General features: G+C 38.6%; 1 protein-coding gene and 1 long non-coding RNA gene across 2 annotated transcripts; both read right to left on the bottom strand.

The window, feature by feature from the left end:
* Positions 1-1,429: 1,429 nt before the first annotated feature.
* Positions 1,430-21,067, bottom strand: LOC114455596 (uncharacterized). Its single transcript, XR_003672743.1, has 3 exons — positions 21,054-21,067; positions 17,954-17,957; positions 1,430-1,563 (listed from the first exon to the last, which is right to left on the bottom strand). It is a non-coding gene; the product is annotated as an uncharacterized LOC114455596 (long non-coding RNA).
* Positions 21,068-22,568: 1,501 nt separating this feature from the next.
* On the bottom strand, positions 22,569-26,458 carry nr4a2a (nuclear receptor subfamily 4, group A, member 2a). Its single transcript, XM_028435995.1, has 8 exons — positions 26,288-26,458; positions 25,710-25,812; positions 24,753-25,612; positions 24,128-24,257; positions 23,845-24,008; positions 23,371-23,573; positions 23,039-23,217; positions 22,569-22,954 (listed from the first exon to the last, which is right to left on the bottom strand). Exons 3-8 carry the CDS (start codon positions 25,608-25,610, stop codon positions 22,698-22,700), a joined length of 1,791 nt encoding a protein of 596 aa, XP_028291796.1. The 5' UTR covers positions 25,611-25,612; positions 25,710-25,812; positions 26,288-26,458; the 3' UTR covers positions 22,569-22,697.
* Positions 26,459-27,755: the final 1,297 nt, after the last annotated feature.

A 27,755-nucleotide genomic window follows, 5' to 3' on the forward strand; every position in this document is an offset into this window, starting at 1 on the left:
CAGTATCCAAATAGGTGAGTACTCAGCATTTGATTATTCATGAGCTTGGAAGCTTAGTAATACTTTTGGTCTGTGAGGAAATGATGCAAATACTAGCAGTTAAACATGTTTTTCTGATGTTGCATTTAGTGCGTATATCTTGTTTTCTTTTAAAAAAACGAGTCCCTGTTGTGTCATACCTGTTTAAACCTGTTTAACACACATTGTGCTCATTATCATATTAGGATCCTTTGGTTCTTCATGTCACAGGTCAGTTTTGGCCTTGAGTAGGAACAGCTTGTTTCTGTTTGTTGCTTATTTGAAGAAGCTGAATAGCGAAGGGACGAGGGTCAGACATAGGCACGGTGGTGGTGGTGGAGGGGGGGATGGTGAATCACTAAGCCCCCACCAGGGTCCTCCTAAAGATAAATATTGATTGCAGACAGTTTTAATTACTTCCTTAAATTGAGCAATTTTGGTTTTCCCAGTTGGCTTCCTGGGAAAAATCCATGTCAGACATCACGTTGAGAAAGAAGAAGAAGTGGAAGGTTGGCGTACCATAAATCACCACAGATACATAATTCATTGGAAGCATGTGAAAAGGACAAGACGAGATGCTTTGGATCATTGAAAACAGCATTTCCACAGGAAGTGCTTGCTATGTAGTTAGATTTCCTGCTTTATTTTGGGGGGTGGCCTCAGAAATGTGTCACCTTTGCTGATTTGGGACTCCCATGAATTCAGACACTGAAGGAGGAGTGGGATTTCCTGCATTTCATTCATGTCGCAACATTTTCAGTTTTGATCATTAAAAGTTGCCACAAATTAATAAACATCCATGAAATGATGAGATAAATCAATAAATCAACTTCTATGTATATTTACATGATCAGTACAAAAACAATGCCCTTTGCTTTTTTGTCAGATCTAAACTTGCTTTTTCACGTACAGGAAAACTTTCACACATTGGGGCAGGTGCATACTTTCTTTTTTTTTTCACAGATGATCCAAAAGCCATATATTATTACAATAATTCCATTTTTGTGAGCCATAGCACTCCCTGTGCTTAAAAAAGAAATTGACTTTACCCCATTTCAACCTTTTGTGCTAACTAAAAACATAACCTACTACTTGTTTCGGCGAGCATTCTTGTTCAACCTGACCTACCGTTGTTTTGTTAAACTTTATACTAGGGGTGTTGGCGATATTACGTCGCGCGATTCTCGGATCGATTCAAAAGGCATCCATATCGATTTTTTATTTATTTATTTTTTATACCTTTATTTACCCAGGAAAGTCTTTTCCACTGCAGGAGACATTAACTGCACAAATAAGTGCACTGAAACCTGGGCATGTTGACCAGCTTGTGTTTTTTCAATAAAATCTATAAAGAAAGTACTAACTTTCTGCATTTATTTGTTGTTCTAGGCATTTAGTTGGTTTAAAAGCCACAGGCAGATTGTATGTTGTTGTTTTTATTTGAAGTTGTTGACACATGGCATGTTAAAGCCAATGTTTTGAGTGTAAAATATGCCAAAAAATATATATTTCATACATAATGTTCTCGTGAAGGTGTACACGTTTCTTAAGTCGTATATTTTTAAAAAATCGCAATAATCACCTTATACTTTAATATCGGGATATATCGTATCTTGACCTATGTATCGGGTTACGAATCGTATCGCCAGATGCCATGCAATACACACCCTACTTTATACTACTTTTTTTTTATTACATTTTATTATATTTTTTTACTACTGTAAAGCACTTTGTGAGTACTGTCTGTGAGAAGCACTATACAAATAAAGTTTACTTACTTACTACTGATACAGAGATGTAACAAATATTCAAGGCACCTGCGTATATTTTGAGCAAAACGCAAACTTTACATTCAACAATTTTATTAGTAGAATAGCTGTTTATCAGGGTTTTAACATGCCTACTGCCTTTGAACAACTGCGCTATCTTTTCCACCTCTAAATGTTATGCATTTAATGTTTTTTTTTTTTTAAAGTTGAAGCCTGTACTGTGACCTACCATAAAAGGTGCCACTAAATAATATATATTGTTATTAATAATAATAATATTAATAATAATAAACTTTACACTTTGGAACAGTCTTTTGCTTCATAATCATGTGTATTCACAGTTTCTTTTTCATGTTTTGGATCTGAAATGCTGGAAAACTGACAAACAAAAACAAGATGAATCCTCGCCAATCTAAAACTTTAGAATCAGTTGTAATATATGATGAACTTGCTCGTGCTAAAAACACTTGTCAATTGTAGTCTGTAGTTTGCAAGAAAAAAAAAAAAGTCTGTATATTACTTTAAATTCCAAAAATCTGTGTTTTGCCGTTCTGGTAGTTGAGATGCAGTCGGTAAACAACGGTAGTCACATGGAATCACACACTCATGGGAGCAGCAATACTGCTCAAATGTCCCAAATTCCCACAGCTATAGAACCACTCCTTTGAGACTCAGGCCTCTATACAACCAAACAAATTTGTCAATGGAAATACTCATTTGAGGTGTATTTCTCTGCTGTATTCTTACAAGGACCCACGTACTGACCTGTGCTCATGTATTGGGGGGAAAAAACGGATTTTTACACTCTATTCATCTGAGATTGTAGCAACTATTGGCTTGGAGAGTGAAATAGCTATACCAGAAGCACTGACCTTAATCTGAATGGTTGTGCTGTTAGAAGCAGAGGTGAGTCTGGTCAGCTGTGCTGTGCCAGTCCGTTGTCCATCCATAACATGATGAAATGCATACAGAGTGAAGCATTAAATGTAGATGGTCTGAGTGGAGCTTCTCTGCCACTTCGGAGCATGGGGACCAGTTTCAGGGTGATGGGGCTTCTTGTTCAGCTGCATTGTATAGAATCAATGCTTGTTTTCAGTGGAGAAATAAACAGAATCGATGTCCATGCAGACAATCCTGGGTACATTATTCATAACTTAGTCTGCATTATTTGAATACAGCAAACAAGAAGCAGAGGATGTTCTGACTTGTGTTTGGTGTGTCTGTTGTTTTTAAGCAATCTGGCCTTTTTCATATCCTCGTTCAAGTTAGCGGATCAGCGTGTACGCGCTGCATCAAGAGTGTAAACACGTTGCTTCACCTCGCAGATGATGGAGGTTGTTCTTAAACAAACTCAGATGAATAAATAATATGTTGAGGAAGTTTCTATAGTGAAATCCATAAATGACATTTGTAGCCTCTTGATGACACACGGGTGTGAGTGAGAGTCCCGCCTGCATGTGATTATGTCGCTCTTGCTTCTTATGCACCGTACTGACAAGCCAATGTTGAATAAAGGTGTAAAAAGGGGTGTGTGGGGGGGTTAGACGAGCTTCTCGCTCTGAGTGCTAATGGATGATTGGAGGCAGGATAGGAGGCTTCAGTTCTCTCTTTCATCCTGGCCTGCTTTTGACCCAGACAGCCAGCAGTAATCGGTCCGGCAGAGGGGGTAATCATTCCCCGTGTGCAGACTCTGATAAGTTGGAACACCTTCCCTCAGCGGCGGAGGGAGCTCCCGCAGCCTCCTCCGGTTATCGCTGTCCCCGGCCCCCCCCTTCAAGAGGCTGCGTTGGCCTCCTCTCCCAGGCTCAAAGGCTCCATCAACAGCAGCTCTCAGCGCCGCTTTCATGTGACAGAGCACATAAGCTGGTAAAAGAGAAGAAAAATCAACCGGCATCTATCTCTCAAATTGTGATCCCATGAATTCGATTTGGCCACTTTTAAAATGTAACTGCACAATTTGTTCTTTTTTTTCTGCCCGTTTCCCCTTTCCTCTGTTAATATCCGTGGTGATAAATTGGTTCGATTGACAGGCTGCTTTTATTTGTTGTGTGCGTCTGTATTTGTGATAAGGCGGCACACGGTGGTCGTCACCTGAAGCGGAGGAGGACCACTGAACACCTTTCATGTAAGCCACAGTAAAAAAAAAAAAAAAAAAAAAACAGTTTTGCTGATTTGGAGGAGGAAAATCCCCATGTTTTTGCTTGATTACATTTTGTTATGGTTTTCCTCCCTGTTTTTTCAGAGGACTTCTTAAGCCTACTGAGATTACTGTTTAATAGGGATGATATTGTGCAGGCTTTATTGGCTATTTGCAGCTGCACCATCGGTTCATTTAATAGCCCAGTCGGTTGTTAAAGGGATTACACAGCTGCCACGCTCTGGAGTGTATACACACACACACTGGGCCACTTGGTGGAGGAAAAAAAAAAAGGACTTTTTCCCTACAATTCTAGATCTGGGACTGAAATTCCCAGCTGTTTCATGCAACGCTATGATCAGACATGCAAAGTTTCCATGCCACATGTATATTACCTGTTTGCCCCTGTGTGAGCTGGCTCTGCGGTGATTTCCCGTTCCATATCACAGTGACCTTTAGAAGGCCAGAGGCGTTTCCCACCATTGATTAAATAAATTGATTGCCATACATTCAAAAGATATTAATTAGACTTGGGGAAACATGTGGAGGAACAAAAGTACCTTCTTTTTCAGTTTGAACGCAATGCCAGAAAAACAACCCAGAGTGAAGTTTGAGAAACACTCAATAACTCAGTGGTTCCCAAACAGAGGTACATGAGCACATTGCATTACATTCATTTAAATAATAATTGGAAATGTTCCTAGTTCCTTTTTTGGACAAATTTACCACAAGCTAACAGTATTATTGCTCAATAAAATACCATATGTTCTTGTAATGTATTGAAAGATGATTATTTTATGCTGTAGAGCAGATTTTCCTCAAATGGGGGTACGTGTACCCCTAGGGGGAAGCGATGGCACTACAGGGGGTACTTGAGATAGAGTGGAAAATTAAATATTGGGGCTTATCATTTTTATTTTTAGTTTAAGATGATATTCATAATAATCATAATGGAAATGATCTTGATTAGAACATGAACTGAAAATACAAGTGAGTCTCACACAAGACATGATGACCAACAATGATAAAAACTAGAGAAATAAACCTATTCAGGAGGCACGAAATACAGTTTAATTCCACTTATTTACAAAATGTGATTTTTTTCAAATGTGTATTATCACTCATTAATTCTATTATTATGCTTTATAGTTAGACAAAGGGGGTACTTGGATTCAGAAATAAGAGAAATGGGGTACTTGAGCAAAAATAGTTTGAGAACCACTATTATACTTCTGACAATAGGAGACAATAATTGGCTACATTTTACAAAGGAGTCCGTATTTATTTGCTATTGAAGCAATCATATAAAAGTTGCACAATATTTTAAAAATAATTTTCACTTTGATTTCCACTCAATTTGTAGGTTAAGCTTTTGGAAACCAATGTTCGAGACAAGCGTAAGGGTTTAGGAGAGCGTATGAAAATATGGAGACGATACTTCTGATATGAAAAGGGGTACACATGATTTGACAAAAATGCAAAGTGGGTACACGGGACAAAAAACATTGGGAACCACTGCAATAACGCATAAAAACCTAAAGCTGAAGAAATTTATATATATATATATATATATATATATATATAACTTCAATAAGTAATTCAACAATTTATCTTCAGCTTTGTTTATTTCTGTCACCTTTTTGAGGTAAAAAAATAGAAAACAATGTTATTAATGCTACAGTGTGGTCTCTGGATCAATATGCAACATGACTGTATCTGTCATCTTTAAACCAGGACACATGCTCAGGTGTCAGACTTTAGTGGCCTGTGACTTATCCATGTCAGCAGCAGCTGCCAAATAGGTTTCAATCGAGAGGGCAAAGTCATACAATTTGTGCCGAAGCTAACAGCTGTTAACTACACAACCTTTGGGCTATGAACTGCAGCTCTGTCCATTGTCAGTCTTCCCACAGTTAAATATTCCTGGAGGAATTTGTTTCAACAAGGCCGTACGTAACGGGTGAAACCCCTTTACACCAATATTGCTCTCAAAAATTGGCAGCACGAGAAGGAGGGACATGAGGGATGCTTGAAAGTGGTAACCTATCCCTCTCAGCCCCCCGGGAACCACTTGGCCAGCTTTCATCCACATAATTATAATAAATTTGACATTTCATAGATAATATTGATTTCTTTATTTTAGCATTTCACCATAGGTGACAGTCCAGTGTCAAGAATGAAATTTCTATTGATCTTGCGCGCATTAATCCCTCATGTGTATGTGATCATTTTTATAAGACCTTTTACTGCACATAAATCAATATTTCATATTTCCAGCCTTACCAGAGGAGATGTCATATTTGTAAACTGTGTCTTGACACTAGCAATTCCTTTCTTGTTCAGCTGCAACTGTGCAAGACCAGTCAATTTGGGGTGGTGGGAGCAGTGGGGGGAGGGCTAAGAGAGAATGGCGGTCTGCAACTATTATCTGGTTAAAAAAAAAAAAAACCTGATCATTCCTTAAGCTATATACTGTAATGTGACATTAATAAGAAAAATACTTATATTTTATAATTTATCAGCCAACAAAGTTGCAAAATGTCATCAATAAAATGGATTTGTTTAGGTGTAAAGAGTACTGGTATATGCTACTCAAGTACAAGTAAGTCATACATGAAATACTCAAGTAAAAGTCAAAAGTAGCTCAATTAAATAGTACTCAAAGTAAAAGTTACTAGTTATTTTCACCCCTTACGTTTACTTTTGGAAATGCATTTTGCCACGGTTCCTTTGCATACAGTAAACATCTCATGTATAAACTTAAAAAAGAAGAGATCAAATCTTGCACAATTGGAACTTAATTTATCTGAATAAAATAAAATTTGGTCAAAATGTAGAAATCTTTTTCAAATAAACCAATGCATTCATCTCAGAATAAAAATAATGATCAGGCTGAATGTAGTATATCTAAATTTATGAACTCTAAAACTGGCATTCAATGCTGTTTTGGTGCCGTGCATTACGTTTAATCTGATTGGTCGGATATGATGCGATGCATTTGGTTGTCGTCTGGTCATTTCATTTTTTTGTAGTTTCAAAATTTCTGTTTTCAATTTTAAAACAAAAAAATAATAATTTACTCAGTAATTGTTGGATGTAGAAATGCAATGAATGACTTTACTTCTTTTAAAACGTACTTAAGTACAAGTAAAATGGAATCAATTTATTTCTAATTATGCGAGTGTATTGTAATTAAATTTAAAGGTAAAATATGTTACCTTTGCATTGCTATAATTTTGTCGTAGAAATGTAACAAATTACTTTAGTCCTTTTAAAATGTACTTAAGCACAAGTAAAATTACTGATTTAGAAATATACTTAAAAAAAGTACATGCACCCATAAAAGCAACTCAATTACAGTAACGTGAGTACTTGTAATGTTACTTTGTTAAACGACGTCCCTTATACCTACATTACTTTATGCACACACACTGGAATAACATGAGGTTTTCTCAGTCTATACATTTCTAAGTGATGCATGCCTTTGGAATCCTGCAGGTGTGAGATTGAGCGACGTGTTTTCGACTGTATTTTTAAAAAACAAAGAGAATTATTTGCATGCAGGAATGTTGCTTGCTCTCTGCTGCAGGATAACATGACAATAGCCGTGGAGAATGCATAACTGTTTGGTGAAAAATATGATCACCTGAACGGTGCAGACACCTGACCTTTTCTTAGTCTCCCTTAACATGTCCCTTCCATACAATCAGTGCGAGAGCGCAGCGCAAGAAAGGCCAGTCCATTAAGAGAATATGCTAATTTTGCCATCCGCTCCTAATTGATGCCATTTTACCAAGTAAACAAGACTTCTGTCTACAATGAATGTGTTTCTGCCAGTTAAAAGGATATTTCAGATCGGCTTTTTCCTGTAATTTTCTCTCCAGGTGCTATTGGTGTGCCATTATTGCAAATTATAAGTCTCTCCTTTTGAAGAGAGGTGCTAATCTTGCTGTGTTTTTCTTCTTCTTCTTCTTCTTCTTCTTCCCCCCTCTCCTTAAAGGCCATCCACTCTTTCTTTTTTTTTTTTCTCTCTTCCTTTATCCGTCACTGAAGAATCTTCATTCACGTGAAAAGGCGTCAGCGTCTAACTGTTTGAGTGGGATGACAGACACTCGGTTGAAGTGTGAGTGACTGGCTGACACCGTGCAGGTTTGTCAATAAGGTGGACAGCAGGCAGCGCAGCGTTGTCCCAGGCAGGCGCTCTACAGGACAGCGGCATAATATGGGAACGCAGACAGGCCGTGATGGGTTATCTCCACCGACTCGTGGCCATCCTTCAGTCTTTACTACAGCCCATGACTGAAGGTCTATGAAGACCCTGGATGCGCCGGGATGCCTAGATTCATCTTACCTGTCAGCCATGTAATGCTGTATGAGCTTGTTCCTCCATTCAAGTAATACTGATGAATTTGCTGTCCAGATGCTTTTGTTGTATCACGTTGTCGTAACAGCATGATAGACCATCACAATTTACTTTTAGATCCGACCATAAATGATCATTTCTCCTCATAGGAAGGGTTCCCATGTGCAAGCGTGTGCATGTGTGTACTGTGCATGTATGAGGGTGCACGGCCGGGCGGGCGAGGTTGACTGGCACTCAGTGCTAAGCTGTCTCTCTGAGGAAAGGGCTGTTTAAAAGGCAGGAGCTGGCGGCGTAGCAGACCTCTCAGCTCTCTGTCTAAATACTGCCTCTGTGTGACTGACAGCGCAGCAGCAGCAGCAGCAGCAGCAGCAGCCGCAGCAGCAGCACACATGCAATCCACTCAGCAACACTTCACCACACAACACGGGACTCACCATTAAACTCACAAGCTGTTTATAGATGTGTCGATGATCAACAGATTTGCTTTATTGTGTTTCCACAAATGTGATTTAAAAGCGTATTTCTGCTAATTTTCTATTTTTATTTTCCCACACAGGTTTATTTTTTTATTATGAGCTTAAACTTGATTAATTATCATGATCACATTCCTCATCCTTGATTTATCCTATTAGTGTCGATAATCAATAGATTTCCTTTATTGTGTTTCCACAAATGTGGTTTAAAAGTGTATTTTTGCTAATTTTCTATTTTTTTTTTTCATTCCGATTTATATTTTAGTACAAGCTTTTACTTTCTTTCAGAATACGATTCATTATGAGTATCACATTCCTCATCCTCGATTTAGCCGACTACATTTTGTTAAAAAATTGACCTTTCTAGATTCAATTTGAAAACATATAAAATGTTATTTTCCTCTACGAAGGGACAAACACGAGTCATCAACAGTCAAAAAAAAAAAGACATTGTAAATATTGCCGAAGCTTAATAGCTCAAAATTAACAATCTTTGTGGCTTTTGTTGAATTAAATTAGATGAATATCTTGCTATTTCATGATGCACTTATAAAATGACAAAGCACAGATCCAAGTATTGATCTTTTGTGCCCATAACCAGATAAACAATATGTATATGTAGGTATTTGTGGGGGGAGGAAATTGAATCAAAATGCACATATCACCATTGAAGGCCCTGCTGTACTGACAGCAATTGAATTTGTCAGTCAAGAATTTAGTTAAGGAGTTAAAGACCTTTGAACTGGCCACAAGGAAAACGATAAAGCCATCAGGGGCCATTTGATTTATTTATTGTTGTGTCAAGTGTTTTTTTTTTTTTTTCCAGCTCTGCAGACTTGTTTTGCGTCATCTGGCTTTTTCCACTGCTGGTTTTCTGAGACGTAGATGTAGATCAGATCTATGTTTACCTAATGACATTATAGTTTATAGTTATAGGCCACCATGTATTTTTGGTGACGCAAGTGCAAAGTAGATTGTCTTCAAGTATAGCACGGCATTATCAGGCAGAATGGAAGCGATGTTTGTGGATTAATAACTATTAATTCTCCTTTTGACTGTAATGGATGCCTAAATCTCTGCTCGCCCCCTCCTTTCTGCAGACCTCTTGTCCCCCCCACGTCAGTTCTGTCCTTCTAATAAGGGCATTATTCCTAGAGGTTTTATGCATTCTGATAAATCAAATTAGAAGGCCAGTGACTTAGATAGATTGCAGTGAGTAATTAGAGAATCCTCGCTACCACTCATTGACACTACTCTTTGTTATCTACCTATCTGGGCTCAGCGTGAGCCGATGTGTGTTTGCATCCCGTTTCCCTTTTAAATTTCCTTCCCTTTATGTCACTGGTGAGACAGATCCCGGACCATATCTTGTCACCTTGGCCGGCGCCACACATCGGACAGCGCAGTGGGACAGCCATTAATTGGAGCAACTTGGGTTGATAAGTGCCCACGTGTGTGTCAGTGACATGCAAGAACAAGAAGATGGGCTGACACATGGAGACAGGGGACAACCTGGGCTGGGCTGCAACATTCACCCCCCTCCCCCCCCCTCTCCCCTCTCCCCACCTACATGCACGCACACAGACACATATACACACACCTTTTAAATTGACACACCGTAGCCCTCTGTCTCGCCCTCTGGAAACAGCAGTATGTTTCTAATACCAAGTCAGTGCTCACTATCCATGTCAGAGGATCGGCCGCCTATGATCTCATGTGTGTGCTCTTGTTTTAGTGTGTTTAACCATTTGATGAACAATAACATTGATGGCGGTTGTGGAAAAATTAGCTAAATTGTAAATCCCAAGTTTGCGCTAATAATTGTTGTATTTACTTAAAGGAAATTGCATCTCTTTGTTTTATTACTTGCAAGAATCAAATTACCACATAAGTAAGAGTATCTAAAAACCTTTTACAGGTGGTAACTCCATTTTTTTCTCGAATTAGTTTCTGACCATGTTTATTAAAGATAAATAATGAATATTGAACTAGTTATATATTTGGGAAAGGTTAGGCGTAGGATACAGTTATTTGATATTTATGGGGTGTGTTGTGTATTTGAAAAATAACAATTCAAAAATGTTAAAAATAGAATTTCAATCTGTTTTTACCTGTGTTTTTTTTTTTTTTTTTTTAACCAATTACTAGACATGTTAGGCGACCCCATTTTAATTCCAGGTGACCCCAGTAAATGTTGTAGCTTAGTTAAATAAATACATCAATTCAATAATATGTTAATCTTTCTCACACAATGTATATATATTTTTTACAAAATGTTTCTTTATACATAACTTCATCAACACAATATAAATCCATGCATACACGTTTAATAAGGAAAGGTCATTATTTGAATCCTATGATTTATTTTATATTTATTCTATTTTATGAATTTACACAGATCATCAGTTTCAGGAGATAAAAAGAAGGAAATATTTGTCAAACTGAAAAGAGAAATCACTCAACACATGGACAGAACCATCTGTGTACTTTACAATCATCTTAGAGACCAAAGTCGTGACAGCTGCACTTCATCCTGATCTACTGTATCAGCTCCATCGCGTTTTTCTTCCTTTCTTTTCCTTCCCCTCCGCATGTTTTTCACAAAGCAGCCTGACAGAGTTCACTTTTCCCCCTTAAGAGGATGAATGAAGATAAAAAGCAAAGCAAAAAGAAGCACGAGAGGCCTCGCTTGCTTTGATTCATGATGGCTGGGAGTTTGGCACTTCTCTGTAACCTGCCTGTTTGGCTGATTGCCTGTCTGTTCCTGCCTGAATGGAAAAGCCTCTAATGGAGAGTCTCAGTCTGCTCACTGTGACACTGTCAAGCCATCAAGAATAGCTGATTATGGTGCTAAATATTGATCTCTACCTCATGTGTCAAAATTCCCTCCTCCCTTTAATTAGAATTTTCCCTCCGTGCCATACAGGAACTAACCGAATATATTAGAGGACTTCATGAGGAGGGGAGTGCAGCGAGCGGGGCATAATTGTGACCTCTTGCCTTGCCTCTTGTCTCCTGAGTTTTGAGATGAGTCCCAACTGTCTGTCTAATGCTGCAGGCCTCTGTGATAATCAGAATTATTTTCCTTGTTTTATCACAGGATGTTCGACTCTCTTCTCCCTCCTGCAGCAGCAGCAGCAGCAGCATTAACGCCCTTAGCTTTTTCTCTCCTTTATCCCATCAACAGAACTAAGTTTGTTCAGGTCCTTCAAACATCCAGTCATTTACTATATACTGTAGATTAATGCTGCAAAATTATACTTTAGTTTCATCAATTAGTTACTTTTCTTTACATAACCCATGATGCAAATTGATCACCAACTGTGTTTAGTGGGAGATTTGGGAGTTTAGCAGTTATGCAGAGATTAATTGTAAATAATTATATAATAATGATAATAATAATGCATTGGATTTTATATAGTGCTTTTTCATAGACTCTCAAAGCGCTTTACAGAATTAAGGCATTATTCTTTCACTCCACACTTATGGTGGAAAGCTTCTATTGTAGCCACAGCTGCCCTGGGGCAGTCTGACGGAAGCGGAAGCTGCCATAGTGTGCCCTCCGACCAACACTCACTCACACACTACATTCATACGAGGCAATGTGGGTGAAGTGCCTTGCCCAAGGACACAATGACAGATACCCCTGGAGCGACTGTACCCCACTGTGGCACCTGGAATTCTCAGTGGTCTCCCACTTGATATCATCTATTCAATCTTTTAGCATAACTCATTTCAGATGAATTGAATTGTGTTTTTTGTTTGTTTATTTTTTTTTTTTTTTTTTGCTAAACCTGTTTATAAACCTCCATGTTAACAATATCTGTAAATGTTTAAAATCCTTAGTAAATATATCATGCTCCTCTAGGTCAGGGGTGTCAAACTCCTTTTAGCTTAAGGGCCACATATGACCTAGTTTGACCTGAAGTGGGCTGGACCAGGACAATAGCAGAAATTAAAGCAAAATCCTGAATATTAAGCAATTATCTCCAAATTTGCGAATTTTCCATTTTGTATTATATATAATGTAAATAATGTAGTATTGCAACCCCCAGCTACAATTTATATGATCATTTACAAAATAATTTACTGTTTTTGCTGTAACTTTTACTTTCAACAAATACTTTCTGCGGGCCGGCCCTGGCGTCCCCAACTTGGTCCCCGTGCCTTAAGTTTGACATGTGCTCTAGGTTGTAATCGTTTATTTGGGTCAATGACGTAATGCCTAACTATTCTATCCATCTGCATTGTTTTCATTTAAAAAAGGTTTAAATGCACTAAAAGATACCAAATATAGTAACTCAGAATTTATTCTGTTATTCAAAGTGTCAAGATATCATGTGGTGACTAATCTTTAATTAGTTATATTATAGTCGTGTATAAGATTTCTAACTATTTTTATTATTTCTAATATTCATGCAAACCTTGTCCAGTGATGCCCATTTTATAAGATATTATTCGGTGAAATCCTTACAAGTCATTGACCCTTTAGCGCCTATGTGTCAAACTCAACCCCTGGAGGCCAAATCCGGCCCTTTAAAGCCCCCAATTCGGCCCAAAGGAGAAAGTAAAAGTGACAGAGAAAACATGAGTCATTGTGTAAATAACCAATAACACAATTGTTGCAAGTACTCCAAAATTATACAATTTAACTCAAATTATTCCCCAAAATTTCCCCAAATTAATTAAAAATTGATCACAAAATCAAGGAAATTTAAGATTCTTCAGGCACTTATATCTGTTGCTTATTGCTTGGATCTTGTTGGTGCCGTACATACTTTAAATAATACTACAGTATATGTGGAAGTGGAAACTAGGGCATAAGAATGATCAAATTCCTCATTTTACTCCCAATCATCTCTGGCCCACACGAGATTAAAACTGGTCCGCATTTGGTCCCTGAACTAAAATGAGTTTGACACCCCTGCTTTAGTGGATGAAATACAATAGCTGTTGGTGTTAGGGTAAGCACTGGTTAGGGTTAAGGTTATATTACAGACATCCAGTTCATCCTGAAACCCTTTGTTTACTCATTTTCTCCCATTCTCTCTCACTCATGGTGTAGTTTTTATCTGTTTTTTTTTTTTATTTTTCTGATTTAATTCTGACTTACTTCTTCAGCCATGTTTTCTATTTTAAATCCTCCATTTGTCTTTGTTTTTTTTTCTTTCTCTAATTTCTCCCTCCCCGCCACAATAAACCCACCCATCCCGCCCCTCCCTCTCTTTCTCTCACGCTCTCCCTCCCTTTCCGTGGTTATAAGGTGCTTGCTGGTCATTACTATAGGATGCTGGCGGGCTTGCCGTCGGTCGCATTCTGGCGAGAGTCAAGTGCCACAAGGTGCCTTTTTCTATTTGTTTGCTTCATGCAACACTGCACCAACCACTGACCTGTGGCATCCATGTCGCGCCAGAGGAAGCCAAAGTTCTTTCAATCAAAGACCGGCTGAAAATTAACACTGATCTTTCCATTCCTGAAGAGAGAACGTTGCAAAAAAAAAAAAAAAGGGCAATTTCATGTCCAGGAGCTTGGAATGTTTTGGTATCACTTGAATCTTCTTGAATTCTTCTTTCTTTTGTAAATACTGACTTTATCATCAGCAGTCTCTTTGCATCAATTATTATATTCATTCCTCAAACAATACATATATTTTTTCAAATGAAAGCTCAAATTTTGAAGTTTTCTGCACCACAAATTCAATCTGATCCCCTGCAAATCAGTACATGCAATATTCATAGTTGATCCATTGACTGCTATTCATGCAGGAACTATTTGAAGAGGGAAAGTTCGTGTGCATTTTTGATGGATTGTGCATGTCTTCTCCTACTCTATATGGATAGAGAGCTTGTTTGAAGGTCAGTGATTCTCTTCAGTCAGAATCTTCCCTCTACACCCCCTTTTTTTGGGTGTGTGGGTGGAGGAGGGTTTGTGGGGGTGGGAGGGGGGGGGACATTTCTAGTCCTCAGTCTATATTTTCCAAGTGCTTCTATTGATGACTGGGCTCACTGACCTTGGATGCTGGTGGAGATGAATCTCTTTGAAAGTCTTCATTCTTCTATTATGGGGAGAAGAACATATTTTTTCATCAGGGTTTTAATGTAAAATTTCTACTTTACCACCTTTGATGAATATTTTTGGTTATTTTTCCTGCGTGTGTGTTGAACTTCACATTTCTTTAACTTTAATATTGTGTTATTTTCATAGGCGGAGATTGAGATTCTTGCCTGGGGGGCAAAAGAAAAAATAGAATTGAATATATAGACCGTCTCGAGTTGTGTGTGACATATACAATAATGCAAAAATGATAAGTAACAAGTGATAATGTTGACTACAAAAAATTGCGTCGATGCAGTACCATACATGAACTGCTGGGCGCAGTGTCACTTCACCATTTACATTGTGTAGAAGAATTGCGCAACAGAAGAAGAACCAACCTAAAGTCTCAAACGTTTGGGACTGTTTCACTGAAAACTTGTACTACACACCTGAGGCAGAACTAACCAACTTTTTACAGTCACTGTTTATGATAATATTTGCATATTATGCACATTATATTAAGAATTGTACTTTTCTCAAATGAATTTGGGAAAACTTTATGATTATTTTGATATTTTGAGGATGGGTTATTTTCTATATCGTCTTGATCTTAAATGATCTTCTTCTGCCTGTCTGCAAATGAAACGGCTCACTGTTTTTGAAGTGGCATTTCTTGTGTGTGTGCATTGGTCTCACCATGTAAGGACAAGCGGTTGAACAAGGTTTGAGTGGATCTTGAGAGCTGACAGGTGCATTATTGCAGCGGGCTCTGCCTAGCTTGACATGTGTGTGTTTCCTAATCTCCCAGTGATATGACAAAGCTGTGTGGGAGCTCGGGCTGAATCTCCTCTGTCTGCTGTGGCACACAAATAAACACACACCACAACCCCAGCCACCCCCTCTCCCTTCTGTCCAACACACGTAACAGTCCCCTCTTGACCCTTGGAGAATCCCCCCCGCCTGCTATCTACCAACACTTTCTCACCATAGATGTGTACTCATATGTGCGGTGGGAGATTAGTAAAACCATCACAATGCGTCAGTGTGTGCTGTTAGCGGTTGAAGCCTCTTTAGATACACCAAAGGAGAGTGAATTTCAGGCTCTTTTACCTCCTGCTGTTTAGTGCAGCGACAACTAAGATTAGGGCTATGACAAATGTGCAATTTGCAGGTACTCAAGGTCTTTCATTTTCTTTTTTATGTATCATTTAACCTCAGGTGAGATTCTGCCTCCATGTAAAAGCTTGGACTTCAAAGTTGTAATTACATACAGTGAAGATTTCTTCAACTTTGTGTGTCAGTTTTCTATGCAGTGATGTGCTTAAATTGCTTATACAAAGCTTAATGAACTCAGACACGTGCTTGATGCCGTTTGCTATATGTCACGTACTTGTGTGAAAGTGGATTTTCAGCTTTGACAAACAAGAAAACAAAATACAAAAAAAGACTTTGCGTGGAGAACGATTTAAGACTCAGACTCTGTCAAATTCAGGCAAACATTGCAGTTATGTGCATCCTCTCAGCCTCACCCTTCACATTAAAGTTGTAGCGAGTTGTATTTCACAGTTTCAGGGTTATAAATGTGTTGTACAACTGGTCTATGTTCAATCAACAAACGTTTGGTAGATTTATTTTTCCAAAATAAAATAAAAATGTTCTCACTGAAAATACCATCAGGCTAATTAATTAAATAAATCAAGTGATATTTCTGAATAAGATGTTTTTTTATGTGCTTACAGATTATCATTATTGTTTTACTTATATATTATTACTCAGCATGATAGGTACAATTAAGGAACCAACTTCACTGTAGGGCTACATTGTATATGACATTACATTATTATGTTTATTTATAAGTGTGCAGGAGTAGGGGGTACATGGCTTCAGGTTCAATGTCTGAAGGGGTACAGGATTGTGAAAAATTTGGGAACCACTGGTGTAAGGGAAACGAGACGAATGATCAGCAACTTAAAGCTCCGGATTTTCAGGTCGACTGCCTTTTTAATCCAGATTGCTTTTGTGAAGCAAAGCTAAATGCAAATAAACAGGACAGCAGCCTCAGGAATGGGAACGTTGAGAAGATGTTAGACCATGCACATGATTTGACGTTTACCTTGGAGCAGCAGCAGCTCTGACCATAGCACGGGATAAGGGCATATCCTTATGGGAACGGAGCCAGAGCATCAGACCATGTTGACATTTTACAATCATACGTCAGATAGAGGGGGCAGTTTGCATCCATGCGTTCAGGAGCAATATTACCAGTAGAAGCTAAACATGGAGAGTCGATGGTCACGTGTGTTTTGGAAATAAACAAATGTAATTTTGTTGTATTCATTGCAGATTTTTTACATCCTGTGCTAAATTTATGCAATTTTTTTTTTTTTTTTTTTTTTTTTTTTTGATGAGCAACAAGGCACACTTGATGATACCCCCTTGCGTCACTAAAAGCAGCTTTTTCTTCTCGTCTTGCTTTTACAGTCTGGCCCTCGGTCGCCTCCAGACCTGCCCCAGAGACCGAATGCATCATTTGAGGCTCATACAATTCACTGCGTCCAAAAGCCAGTGGCTCCTACACCAGCCCGATGGAAGGATATTTCACCACTTAGAAACAGGCGCTGTGTGTCCGATCCCTTCCTCCCTAATATGTCCTCCATTACCATCAGGCATTTATGCCTATTTTTTCTACTTCAGTAACCACTGAGCACCAGCTTCATTAAAACTAATTGAATCGGAAACACGTCTGGCCTGGAAAACATTAACTCTTTCCATAAAGGAAATTTCCGATTTCATTTTGTCAATAAGGTCAAAGGACTGAGTCCATGTGCTCAATACTGTTGCATGCACTAAACTGTACAGCAATCTAAATTGGACGGTTGAATATACAATATTAGCAGTATTAGATCCTGTGGTGGCATTGTCTCTCAATATGATTTCCTCTATTCAACCATGATGTACCTTTTCAAGCAGAAACATGACAAATACCTGCCAGGCTGCCAAGTGTTTACTCCGTCCCTTTCAATTCATTATTAATTTCTTGCGATGGGAATAATTGAGTCTTGGTGCCAGCATTACATTGATGGAATTTACTGACCACACTTGAAACAATCATTTAATAGCATTTGTCAGAAATCAATGTGCAATAACAGGAGCATACACAGCTACTTAATATAAAGTAAATATTTATGAGTGATCGGACCAGACATCAAGTTCAGTCAATCTTCTTTGAAAGGATCCGTGCAAATGATTAACCTCATTTTACTGGTGCTGCCTGGTCTGGTAATGGCCATTAGAGCCAAGAAGGAGTGAGCCCTTTGATTTTTGGCTTCTCATCATTCACAGCTTGTCGCATCCCTTCATCCTTCATACATGGCTGCTGAATTGATTGTCTGTTTAGTCCTATGAATGATAAAGCTGCTCTGGGCCACCGGCTGAGAGGGACAGACACGGCTCACCCCCATCTATATGCAAGGTGGATTTGACTTTTTTTTTTTTTTTTTCCTTCCCCTGCTTGGCCACTCAGAAAGTAGCTTTCTGCATTATTTATTGGACAATCATCAGCATTTCAATATGGTAAATCAAATAGTCACAGTGTTATAACTATAGACACTCTGATCCAAAGGGCCATCACTCAACTCATTATTCATTCATTCTGTTTAGAGCCATAGTCGACTCGGCGCATGCGACTCATAAGATGTGTAATCAACGTGTTTTACCTGCGCTTTACATCCTAAAGTGCTTCTTCTCTGCCTGAACGGAGTGAGAGGAAACGGGAAAAAGTGGGATGCTGAGATTTACTGAGACTCCTTCTATTGAGTGGCTAAAAAGTTACAGTTGTTAAAACAACCACAATCCCCAAAAAGTTGAGCATTTGTTTAAGAAAGTAGTTTAAAAAGAATGTGAATAGTTTACTTTTTGGATCCAGGAACCTATAAAGTGGAGGTTTTTTTTTTTTTCAAAGCCCCCCTCATAATCCTCATGTCAAATAAACACAATTTACTGCCTTTTGTAGCCCTAAATGTCAAAGCAATGATCTATTCTTTGAATGTTTCAACTTTGTTGTAGAAATAAACTAGTACTAGTTTTGTCGGAACATTAATTGTGTTTAATGTATTCCAAATTAAACCAAATGTGTGTACCTTTATTTGACCAAAGTATTTTTTTGATAGTCTTCACAAGGATACAGGTGTGTGTCGTGTCCAGTATCATATACTGTACATTTAAAGTATGTTTGTTTTATTGGTGCATTGGACCCCATACAGTATGTAGTTATACACTTATATGTGATTTATTTATTTTTTTTTAATTTATCATTTCACGAACCCCAAGCTACATCTTAACAACCTCTGAGGATCCTCCAACCCCAGTTTGAGAACCACTGGGCTAGACTACTTGTAAACAGTTGTTCCATATAAAATGCTACTTTTAGGATTACTGACAAGTCCACAGGAAAATCTGTTTGAAAAATCTGTACTCTAAAAGTACAGCACACTTTATTGCATGTGAAAAGAAAATAAAGTAAATATGTCATATATTACGACGTGTACATTTGGGCAGGTCCTGTCTCAAAGGAAAGACGTTTGGATCTCTGTCCATGCTCTTAATAGAAAACACTTTTTGATTTGAATTCTCCTCACGATTTGTTCCAAATGCAACAATTACTTTGCATTGAAATCTGCTGAGCACTAAGTTGGAGTCTACGACTTAGAAAAAAAAACCCTGTAAATAACCAAACTGTTAATCTGCTGCATTTTTGCCAATTTTTAGTGTAAATAAATAAAAATCCAAAATATTACATAAATTCATTGTCCAAGGGAAAAACAACAACACCCAGTGTGAGAGATTTTAATGACGGTGCTGGGCTCTGGATGCAAAAGCCTCTTGCAAATGAGTTGTGTTCTTTAGCACTTATTTATAAATGTAATGATATAGAATTTGGGTTCCAGGAAATCACAACAATTCACTTGTGGCTCTTGATCTGAGAAGTGTATACAGACACTCACCCTAATAGCTGAGATTCTTAGCTGAGACCCTTTAGAGACACTGCACCTGCTGAACTTTTCACATTGCTTCACACATTCCCAAAGTTTAAGAGAATTCCAAGCAAAGTAACATATGTGTTACTTTGTTTTGAAGTGTATATAAACAGTGTTCTCCTATGTTGAGTGTGGATGTTAAAGTCTGTGCGCGTGGATGGTGAAAGAAGCTATAAAGTAGTAAAATAATTTTTCTCATCCGGCACATTCTTGTCTAATCTTCTAAGTGGGTCTTAATAAATTTTGACTCCATAGTCCTGCAGCGTATATAATCAAGCACAAACAGTCACATTAGCATGTGTCACGTTTTATTGTAGTGAGATCGACATGTTTTAAAGCCTTAACTGTACTTGGAGTCAATAGATGAAACTTGTGACATTGTAATGCACCCTTTCAACAGATCTGCTAAATGTCAGCAAACTGGTTCTGAATGTAATCCCAATTTGCCTTGGAATTAGCACTTTACACTGACGATCTAATTATTTAGACAGTTTATTGCCTGCTGCTAATATCTCTCAAAATAAGCTGTTCCCTTCATCTTGATCATGTGGTAAATGTGGAATGAGTGTGGATAAGTCCCAGACATGCCTCAGAGCCTTCAGTCATTTCTCTCCTCCGACGTTTTAAAGAAAAGGCGTTTTGACAGCGGCCCTGTTTCCACTGTTTGGGGCCAATCATTGACGTTCATACTGTACACATGGCTATTATTCTTGCAGATGTGTGATAAAGCAACGACATCTGGTTTGATCCGTGGGTGCAGAAGTGAAATGTTGCTTTAAAAGTGTGTGTTTTGCGCATTTCACCTGCGCGTCACGGCGCAAAGTTAGAAGATGCTGTTTTTTTTTTTTGTTTTTTTTTAAAGCAATTTTTAGAAAGACTTTATATCCTGAAATCTAAAGAAAAGTTGAAGAAAAGAGTTTGGGCTCGCCTTTGCGCATTAGAATTCTTTTTATATTTCTATTTTTGGTGAATATTATAAGGCACAAAACTCTCTTTTCTTCTTTTTTGTTTTGTGCTACAAAGTGTGTGTTTAGAATAATATCTTAGAAGCCGAAAATCGCAGGGTTTCACCCAAAAAGCTTTACTTTTATTCCCAGCAACAGGAAACCAAACAGAAGATGGTGGAAGCAACGTCAAATAAATACCTTTAAATAAAAAATAAATAACCACATACACACAACAACAAAATAGAAATCAACCCAAGAAAGAGCTGTTAATTACATTAATTGTTTCTTTGGTAAAGATATATAAAGAAAATCCCTTATTTTATTAGGAGTAGGCGCGCGTCCGGGTGCGCACTGGTTGAAAGTTTCCCAAACTTGAATCAAATTCTAACAACTGATCTATTAATTGAAAATTCACGTACAGGAAAATATTTTTATTTTATTTTTCCAAAGCGGTTTTTTGTGTGTCTGGATCCTAAATCTTCGCTTTTGTAAACCATTGTGAGAATGTTTCTTTATATTCTATTTCACTTCGTTACTGCGTAAATGTTGATGAGGGCTGTTAAATGGTTCGTGAACTTAGAATAAAAATGCGCGTGTAATAACACAGAATTTCAGTAGTTTTGGTTCAATTTAGTTAATGAAAACAGGAAAACAGAAGAACTGCAAGAAACTATATATATATGTATTTTTTTTTTTTTTTTTTTTTGCAAATAACTTATTTCAAAGTTTTATTTGTAAACATTAAATATTTCATCTTTCTCTCTAAAGATTTTTAAAGTCGGCACCGGGAACGCGTTACATATAAGTTGCACACACCGTCATGTCCAAAGTGCGACACACACACACACACACACACACACACACACACACACACACACACACACACACACACACTCGTGAATCTCTGCAGATATGGAGTTATTCATTATTTCCAAACGTGTTTAAATCATAATAACTACCTATAGACGCTTATAAGAAGTCATAAAAACATAGACAATGAGCTCAACAAGAACTTGGATGTTTGAAATCATGTTTTTTTTTTTTTTTTTTTTTTTTTTTTAAATTGCACCATGCTTTTAGTGTGTAGCTCTTGGCAATGGAAATAATAAATATATAGAAACGTTTATATTCAACAGCAACAATACTTACAGCACATACAAACAAGAAGGAATGTCTGACAGTTCAACAAACACCATGAGTCCCTCAAATTTCTCTATACAGATGCAATATTTTTCCACACATATTCGTCATACATAAAAGAAGTGCCATGAACTACGAATCTGTATCAAATCTAGCAGACTACATAGTGTCCGGTATATATTATATATAGACATCACCTCAGCAAGTGCCTATAAAGGAAATAAAAAGGGGGAGGATTGGGGGAAAAATAAAAATAACATGCTTTGTCTTTTCTGCATCATTCAGAAACACATAGGCACGAGTCCAAAATAAGCAAAAGAAGAAGAAGAAAAAAAAAAGAACGAGCCCCTTTCATTATTTATAACAAACTTTATATACACCTTATAAACCGACGCAATGCGGGCATCGGATAGGCTTTAATAATGTACAGTGTGTAAGTGTTCATAGATATTTGTATATATAAATGGAATATATTACATCTGATTCAGTAGAGCCGACGTCAAATAAACAGCAAGAGAGTTGCAAGGATGAGATTAATTGAAAGTTTTGGAGAGAAACTCAATATTTCACTTGTTTGGCACTAAAAATAATAATAATTCAAAAATGATTAGAAAAAAAAAAAAGAGAAAAAAGCAGTTTTTTCCCCCACTTTTTTTTCTGAATATTCTTTCATTATTTGACACCATACGGAGCTCGCACTTTGTTTCAGAAATAATGCCGTCAAAACAGTCTTTTGGAAGTTCTTTTGCGGGTTCGATCAAACAATATTAAGTCCGACTCAGAATGGAAGGGTGTCGAGGAAAAGTTTGTCAATTATTGCAGGAGGGGGCACTAGGTCTTCTAGCTTTAGGTAAAAGATGCGCTGCAGACCTTGGGTGCACAGTGTGCGCAGTTCGGGGAGCTTTCCCAAAAGTTTCGACAGGTAGTTTGGACGATTCAAACCGCCTCCATTGAACGTGACTTGATCTTTCAGGGAGTTCACTATCTTATTCTGGAGATCTTCCACTCTTTTGGGCTCCTTGAGTCCGTGTCGCTCTGAAATATATGAAAGAAGAAGAAAAAAAATCACCTTTAATAAATCCGCTTTTAATCACATTCACGTTATTTGCGTTCACGCACCTGTCACCATTGCCAGGGCTGCGATGCATGAGAAAGCTGAAATGTCGATGTTCATGCTTTGTAAGTTAGATGAAAAGTCCACGATCGCGTCCACCCACTCTCCAAAACCACGCACACACTGTAATCTGTGCAGCACCACTCCGTTACAAAAAATAAGCTTTCCTTCCACTGGGTTGGACCTGCAATTAATAACACACACACAAAAAAATAATTATGGAATTAATTACGTGGCTGGACAATAAAAGCGGGAAATAATAGCTTTGTCATTATTGAGCAGCAGCAGCTATTAAAGCCCAAAGCAGTGGCGCATGAAGGAGGGACTGAATGGTCACCTGTAAGCCAGCCGCAGAACAAAAAGCTCCAGGAAGGCGGATTCAAAGAGCAGATCCTGGTCGTGTTTGGGTAGATCAGGGAAGCCGGGGATCTTCTCCGCCCAGCCGCGGATGATCTCCATGGAGCCCGTCAGGAGGTCGTAGAACTGCTGGATGTGCTGCGTGTTGTCTCCAGTCATCTGGTAGTCAGGGTTCGCCTGGAACTGGAATTTAATTTAAACAGCGCCTTTTATAATGAGCTCCTTTAAAATATATAATCCGTGAAATTGCAAAAAGCCCGGAGAGAAAGATGGAGAGGTTTTAACTATTAAATTCACATCTAGTTTTTATTTTATTAAAATCTACACAAATGACTTAAAAGGTGTCACAATAAAAGGAAGTTTGTCATTGAATTGTTGAGTGAAATGAAGATTTATTAGATTTCCACCTCTAAATCTTTTTTAAATATAACTGTTCCAATATATTTGAACTTACTCTAGAATAGTCCAAAGCAGACATGGAGGGGTTGGAGTCCACATGGGCCCTGACCAGTGCGCTGATCAGGCTCACAGGGGGCGAAGGGGGGGAGGGCTCCTGGGGACTTTTGGGTTTGGATGGAAGGCGTCCTCTTCGACCCTTTAGGTTATCTGTTCGGACCACTGTGATGGAGAAAGCAAAAAAAGGAAAAGTTTAGCAGTGCGCACGCATGCAGACTGGATATGGTGCGTGTGTTTGCAGAATCAAGAGTGAATATTAAAACATATATATGTGTATATACCTTCTCTCACCATTCCGACCACAATGCACTTCTGGAAACGGCAAAACTGGCAACGATTTCTCCGGCGTTTGTCGACAGGGCAGTTTTTATTTGCTAAACACACGTATTTTGCATTTTTCTGAACGGTGCGCTGGTGGAAAAGAGCAAAAAAAATAAAAATAAAAAAATGATAAAGTAGAGTATCTTTATTCATCCCTTAGTGGGGAAATGTAGTGTCATGACAACTCAATACAAAAAGTGCAATAAAAAAGATAAACACAAGGCAACACAAAAACCCCCCCAAAAGACAGCCCTATAATTTATCTAGCCAAAATAAATAACACAATGTGTGTGTATATGTATGTGTGTATTAAAAACATATAAAAGCTAATTAATATTGATACAAATGTATTTCTAATTTAAAATGTTGCACAATGCATGTATTTTAAGAGTTTATTTGAGTTCATTAACTGCTCGTAAAAAAGTTTATCCATGTTGCTTTTAAGTGAAGACATGCTTTGTGAGGGAATACATGTTTAGTGCATATTTTAACCCTCAACAAGTCATGGAATTCTGTTAAAAAGAACAGGAGAAAAATAAATAAATAAAAAGTCGTTCAGGGTTTGCTGTCAAAAAATCACCCCACCTTGAAGAATCCTTTGCAGCCCTCGCAGGTCCTCACTCCGTAGTGCTGGCAGGCTGCGTTGTCCCCACACACTGCACACAAGCCTTCGTTTGACGGGGATCCTCGGGACGGGGGCGATGGCATTTGGCTGTCCACCAGCTGGTGTCCGTGGCTCAGCTGCAGGGAGTGAGGGAAGGCCAGGCCGGCCTGCTTCCTGATGGCGCTCGGCACCGCGAAGCTCTGCGCGTCCAGGCCGCGGCTGTCGTGGTTCATGGAGACGTGCAGCGGCCCGTCGAAGCGCATCTGACAGCTGGACACGGGCGTCCCGGGCGGGGACTGCTTGAAGGAGAACAGCGACAGCCTCGACACTGGGTTTTTACGCTGGTCCATCATGTGAGAAGTGGCCGCGACATAGTTCTGGTGGAAGCTGTGGAGCGAACCCGGGTCCTCCCACATGTGGTTAGGCTGCACCTGGAAGTTGGGAGTGCTGGGAGCGTGTGGGGACGAGGGTTTGAAGTACATAGGCCCTGAGTGAGCCATCATTTCATCCGACTGAGGAGGCAGGTGACCCTGCTGGTGGTAGCTGTGCATCTGCACGTCCTCCACTTTGATAGAAGACTGCTCTCCACTGTGGGGCAACTGGTAGAGACAGGGCGGTTTGACCTCGTAACTGGTGCTATAGTTGTCCATGAATGTGCTGAAACTCGGGAGGGAAGTAGTTGCTGTGATTTCAGTGTTGGTCAAGTCCATGCTAAACTTAACGAACTCGGGTGTTAGGAAGTCGCAGCTGTATTCTCCTGCGGTGTGGTAGCTGTAGCTCTGGGACGCAGGACTGGCTCCTTGAGGTGATGATCCATATTGAGCCTGGACGCAGGGCATGGCTGCAGGAAAACAATAAAGTTAACACATATTAGTATAAACCAGAAATCATCATTGTACACTTTTCATTTACAGAATCTTTTAGATGATTTTCGATACCTCAAGTCTTCTGACAGCTGTCCGAGGACACTTGAAATGGGTAATTTTAAGGAGATCTGCAGGTGTCAGGGTTGAAGAAAGCGACTCTTTTCTGGATTTTACCCTAATATAATAACAGAAAAATATGTTTTGTTTTTTTCTTAACAGTAGGATAGACGATGAACAACAATTGCAGAACATCACCTTATTTGAGTCAGCACAAATTTGCACAAAAGCGCACAAACTGTCATTTTTCATGCTTGGGTTATAAAACAAGGTCTCCAAGCTGTATTGTAATTTATTAATGCAGATACTGCAGTTTTACTGATTTTTATTTATTTATTTATTTTTTTAAGTGCAGCATGCGATCACATCAGAAGCAAACATTAATAAAAAAAAAAAAAAAATAGATTGAAATTGCCTTTACATTAGAAATCATATCCACTGATCATAATAGTCAGGATTTGTTTTGTTTTTTCTAATGCCAGGATAGAATAATTATCATTAAGTAGGTATCCTGTGGTTAAATGATAATAAGTCAGTGCAAGGGTCAGAGAATAAATACTGGGGGAAAAACTGCAAAAATGTGCAAATCTTACCTCTTTCACATCAGGCTGGTGTGTTTCACTCCATCCGATAAGCATGTAGGTGTTAATCATCAAATGTAGTAAAAGCTCCAAAGCATATGAACGGCGGTGTGGTGGCAGATAGACAGACAGACAGACAGACAGACGCACTGTGTGACTCCGCGCACTGTCACAGACTCCGACTATCCACTCTGTCCAATGTGGCTTTGTTTATGTGAGCGCTGGGTACCGTGGCCCACGTGTTTCTCCTTGCTACGTCATCAGCCGCGTCACAGACGTCGGCCAATCAGCTCCGGGTGCTTTCTCAAGCCCAGATTCTTCTTTTGGTGTGTGTGTGTGTGTGTGCGTGTGTGTGTGTGTGTGTGTGTGTGTGTGTGTGTGTACTTCACACAGTGATGTTCTGGAGAGTATATAGCTTAAAATTCGGGCACATTTTGTGATTTGCAAATATACGTGACGTCATTTATGCAAGCTGATTTTTAAAAAAAAAAAATATATATATATATATTTTTTTTTGGCCATACGATGCATGGTTACAAATATCTGAATCAAAAAGTTACTTTAGGTTGTGTAAAGCAGTGATTCTCAAACTTTTTTGACTCTTATTTCTGAATCCAAGTATCCACCAATTGTCTGACTTCAACATTTTGCTCAGAATTTTATGGAAAACAACAATTATAAAGCAAAAAAAAAATAGAAAGAATGAGTGATAACACAAATTTTAAATAATCTCATTTTGTGAATAAGTGAATGAGACAGTATTTAGTGCCTTACTGAATGAAATTATTTCTATACTGAACCTTGTTCATTTTCTTAATCAAGATCATTTCCATCATCATTATTATGATGATCATTTTAACTACAAAAAAAAAAAAAAAACATTATAAATCACAATATTTTGTTAATTTTCCACTTTGGCTCTTTCAAGTACCCCATGTAGTGCCATCGGGTACCCCTAGGTGTACACGTACCCCCATTTGGGAAACACTGGTGTAAAGGTTGGACTTTTCGTGTGGTCTTGTGATTTCTCTACACAAAAATGGGTTGTTGGATTTTTATTTTTATTTTTTATTTTTTTTATTTTTTTCTGGCACAGTTATGACATAATCACTGCACGTGTATTTAATGGACCTAATGAAGCGAGGGTCAATATTATTCTTTGTTATCTTCACTCAGGGTTTCAATGGTGGTCCCGATTTAGACCTCAGATGGGGGTGGGACCATGCCGGGTGGGCTGAACTATTCATAGTTGTGTGTGTGTGTGTGTGTGTGTGTGTGTGTGTGTGTGTGTGTGTGTGTGTGTGTGTGTGTGCGTGTGTGTGTGTGTGTGTGTGTGTGTGTGTGTGTGTGTGTGTGTAATTAGTGGACCCTGGTCACAGGGGACCCTCTTTAGTCCCGAGGGAGGAAAACGTGATAGGAACGCACAGAATGGAGAGTGACGCAGAAAAACCCTCAACCTGACGCAGTGGCCAAAATAATC

Source organism: Gouania willdenowi, chromosome 21 (genome assembly GCF_900634775.1).
Source record: "Gouania willdenowi chromosome 21, fGouWil2.1, whole genome shotgun sequence".
NCBI classification, from domain to species: domain Eukaryota; kingdom Metazoa; phylum Chordata; class Actinopteri; order Blenniiformes; family Gobiesocidae; genus Gouania; species Gouania willdenowi.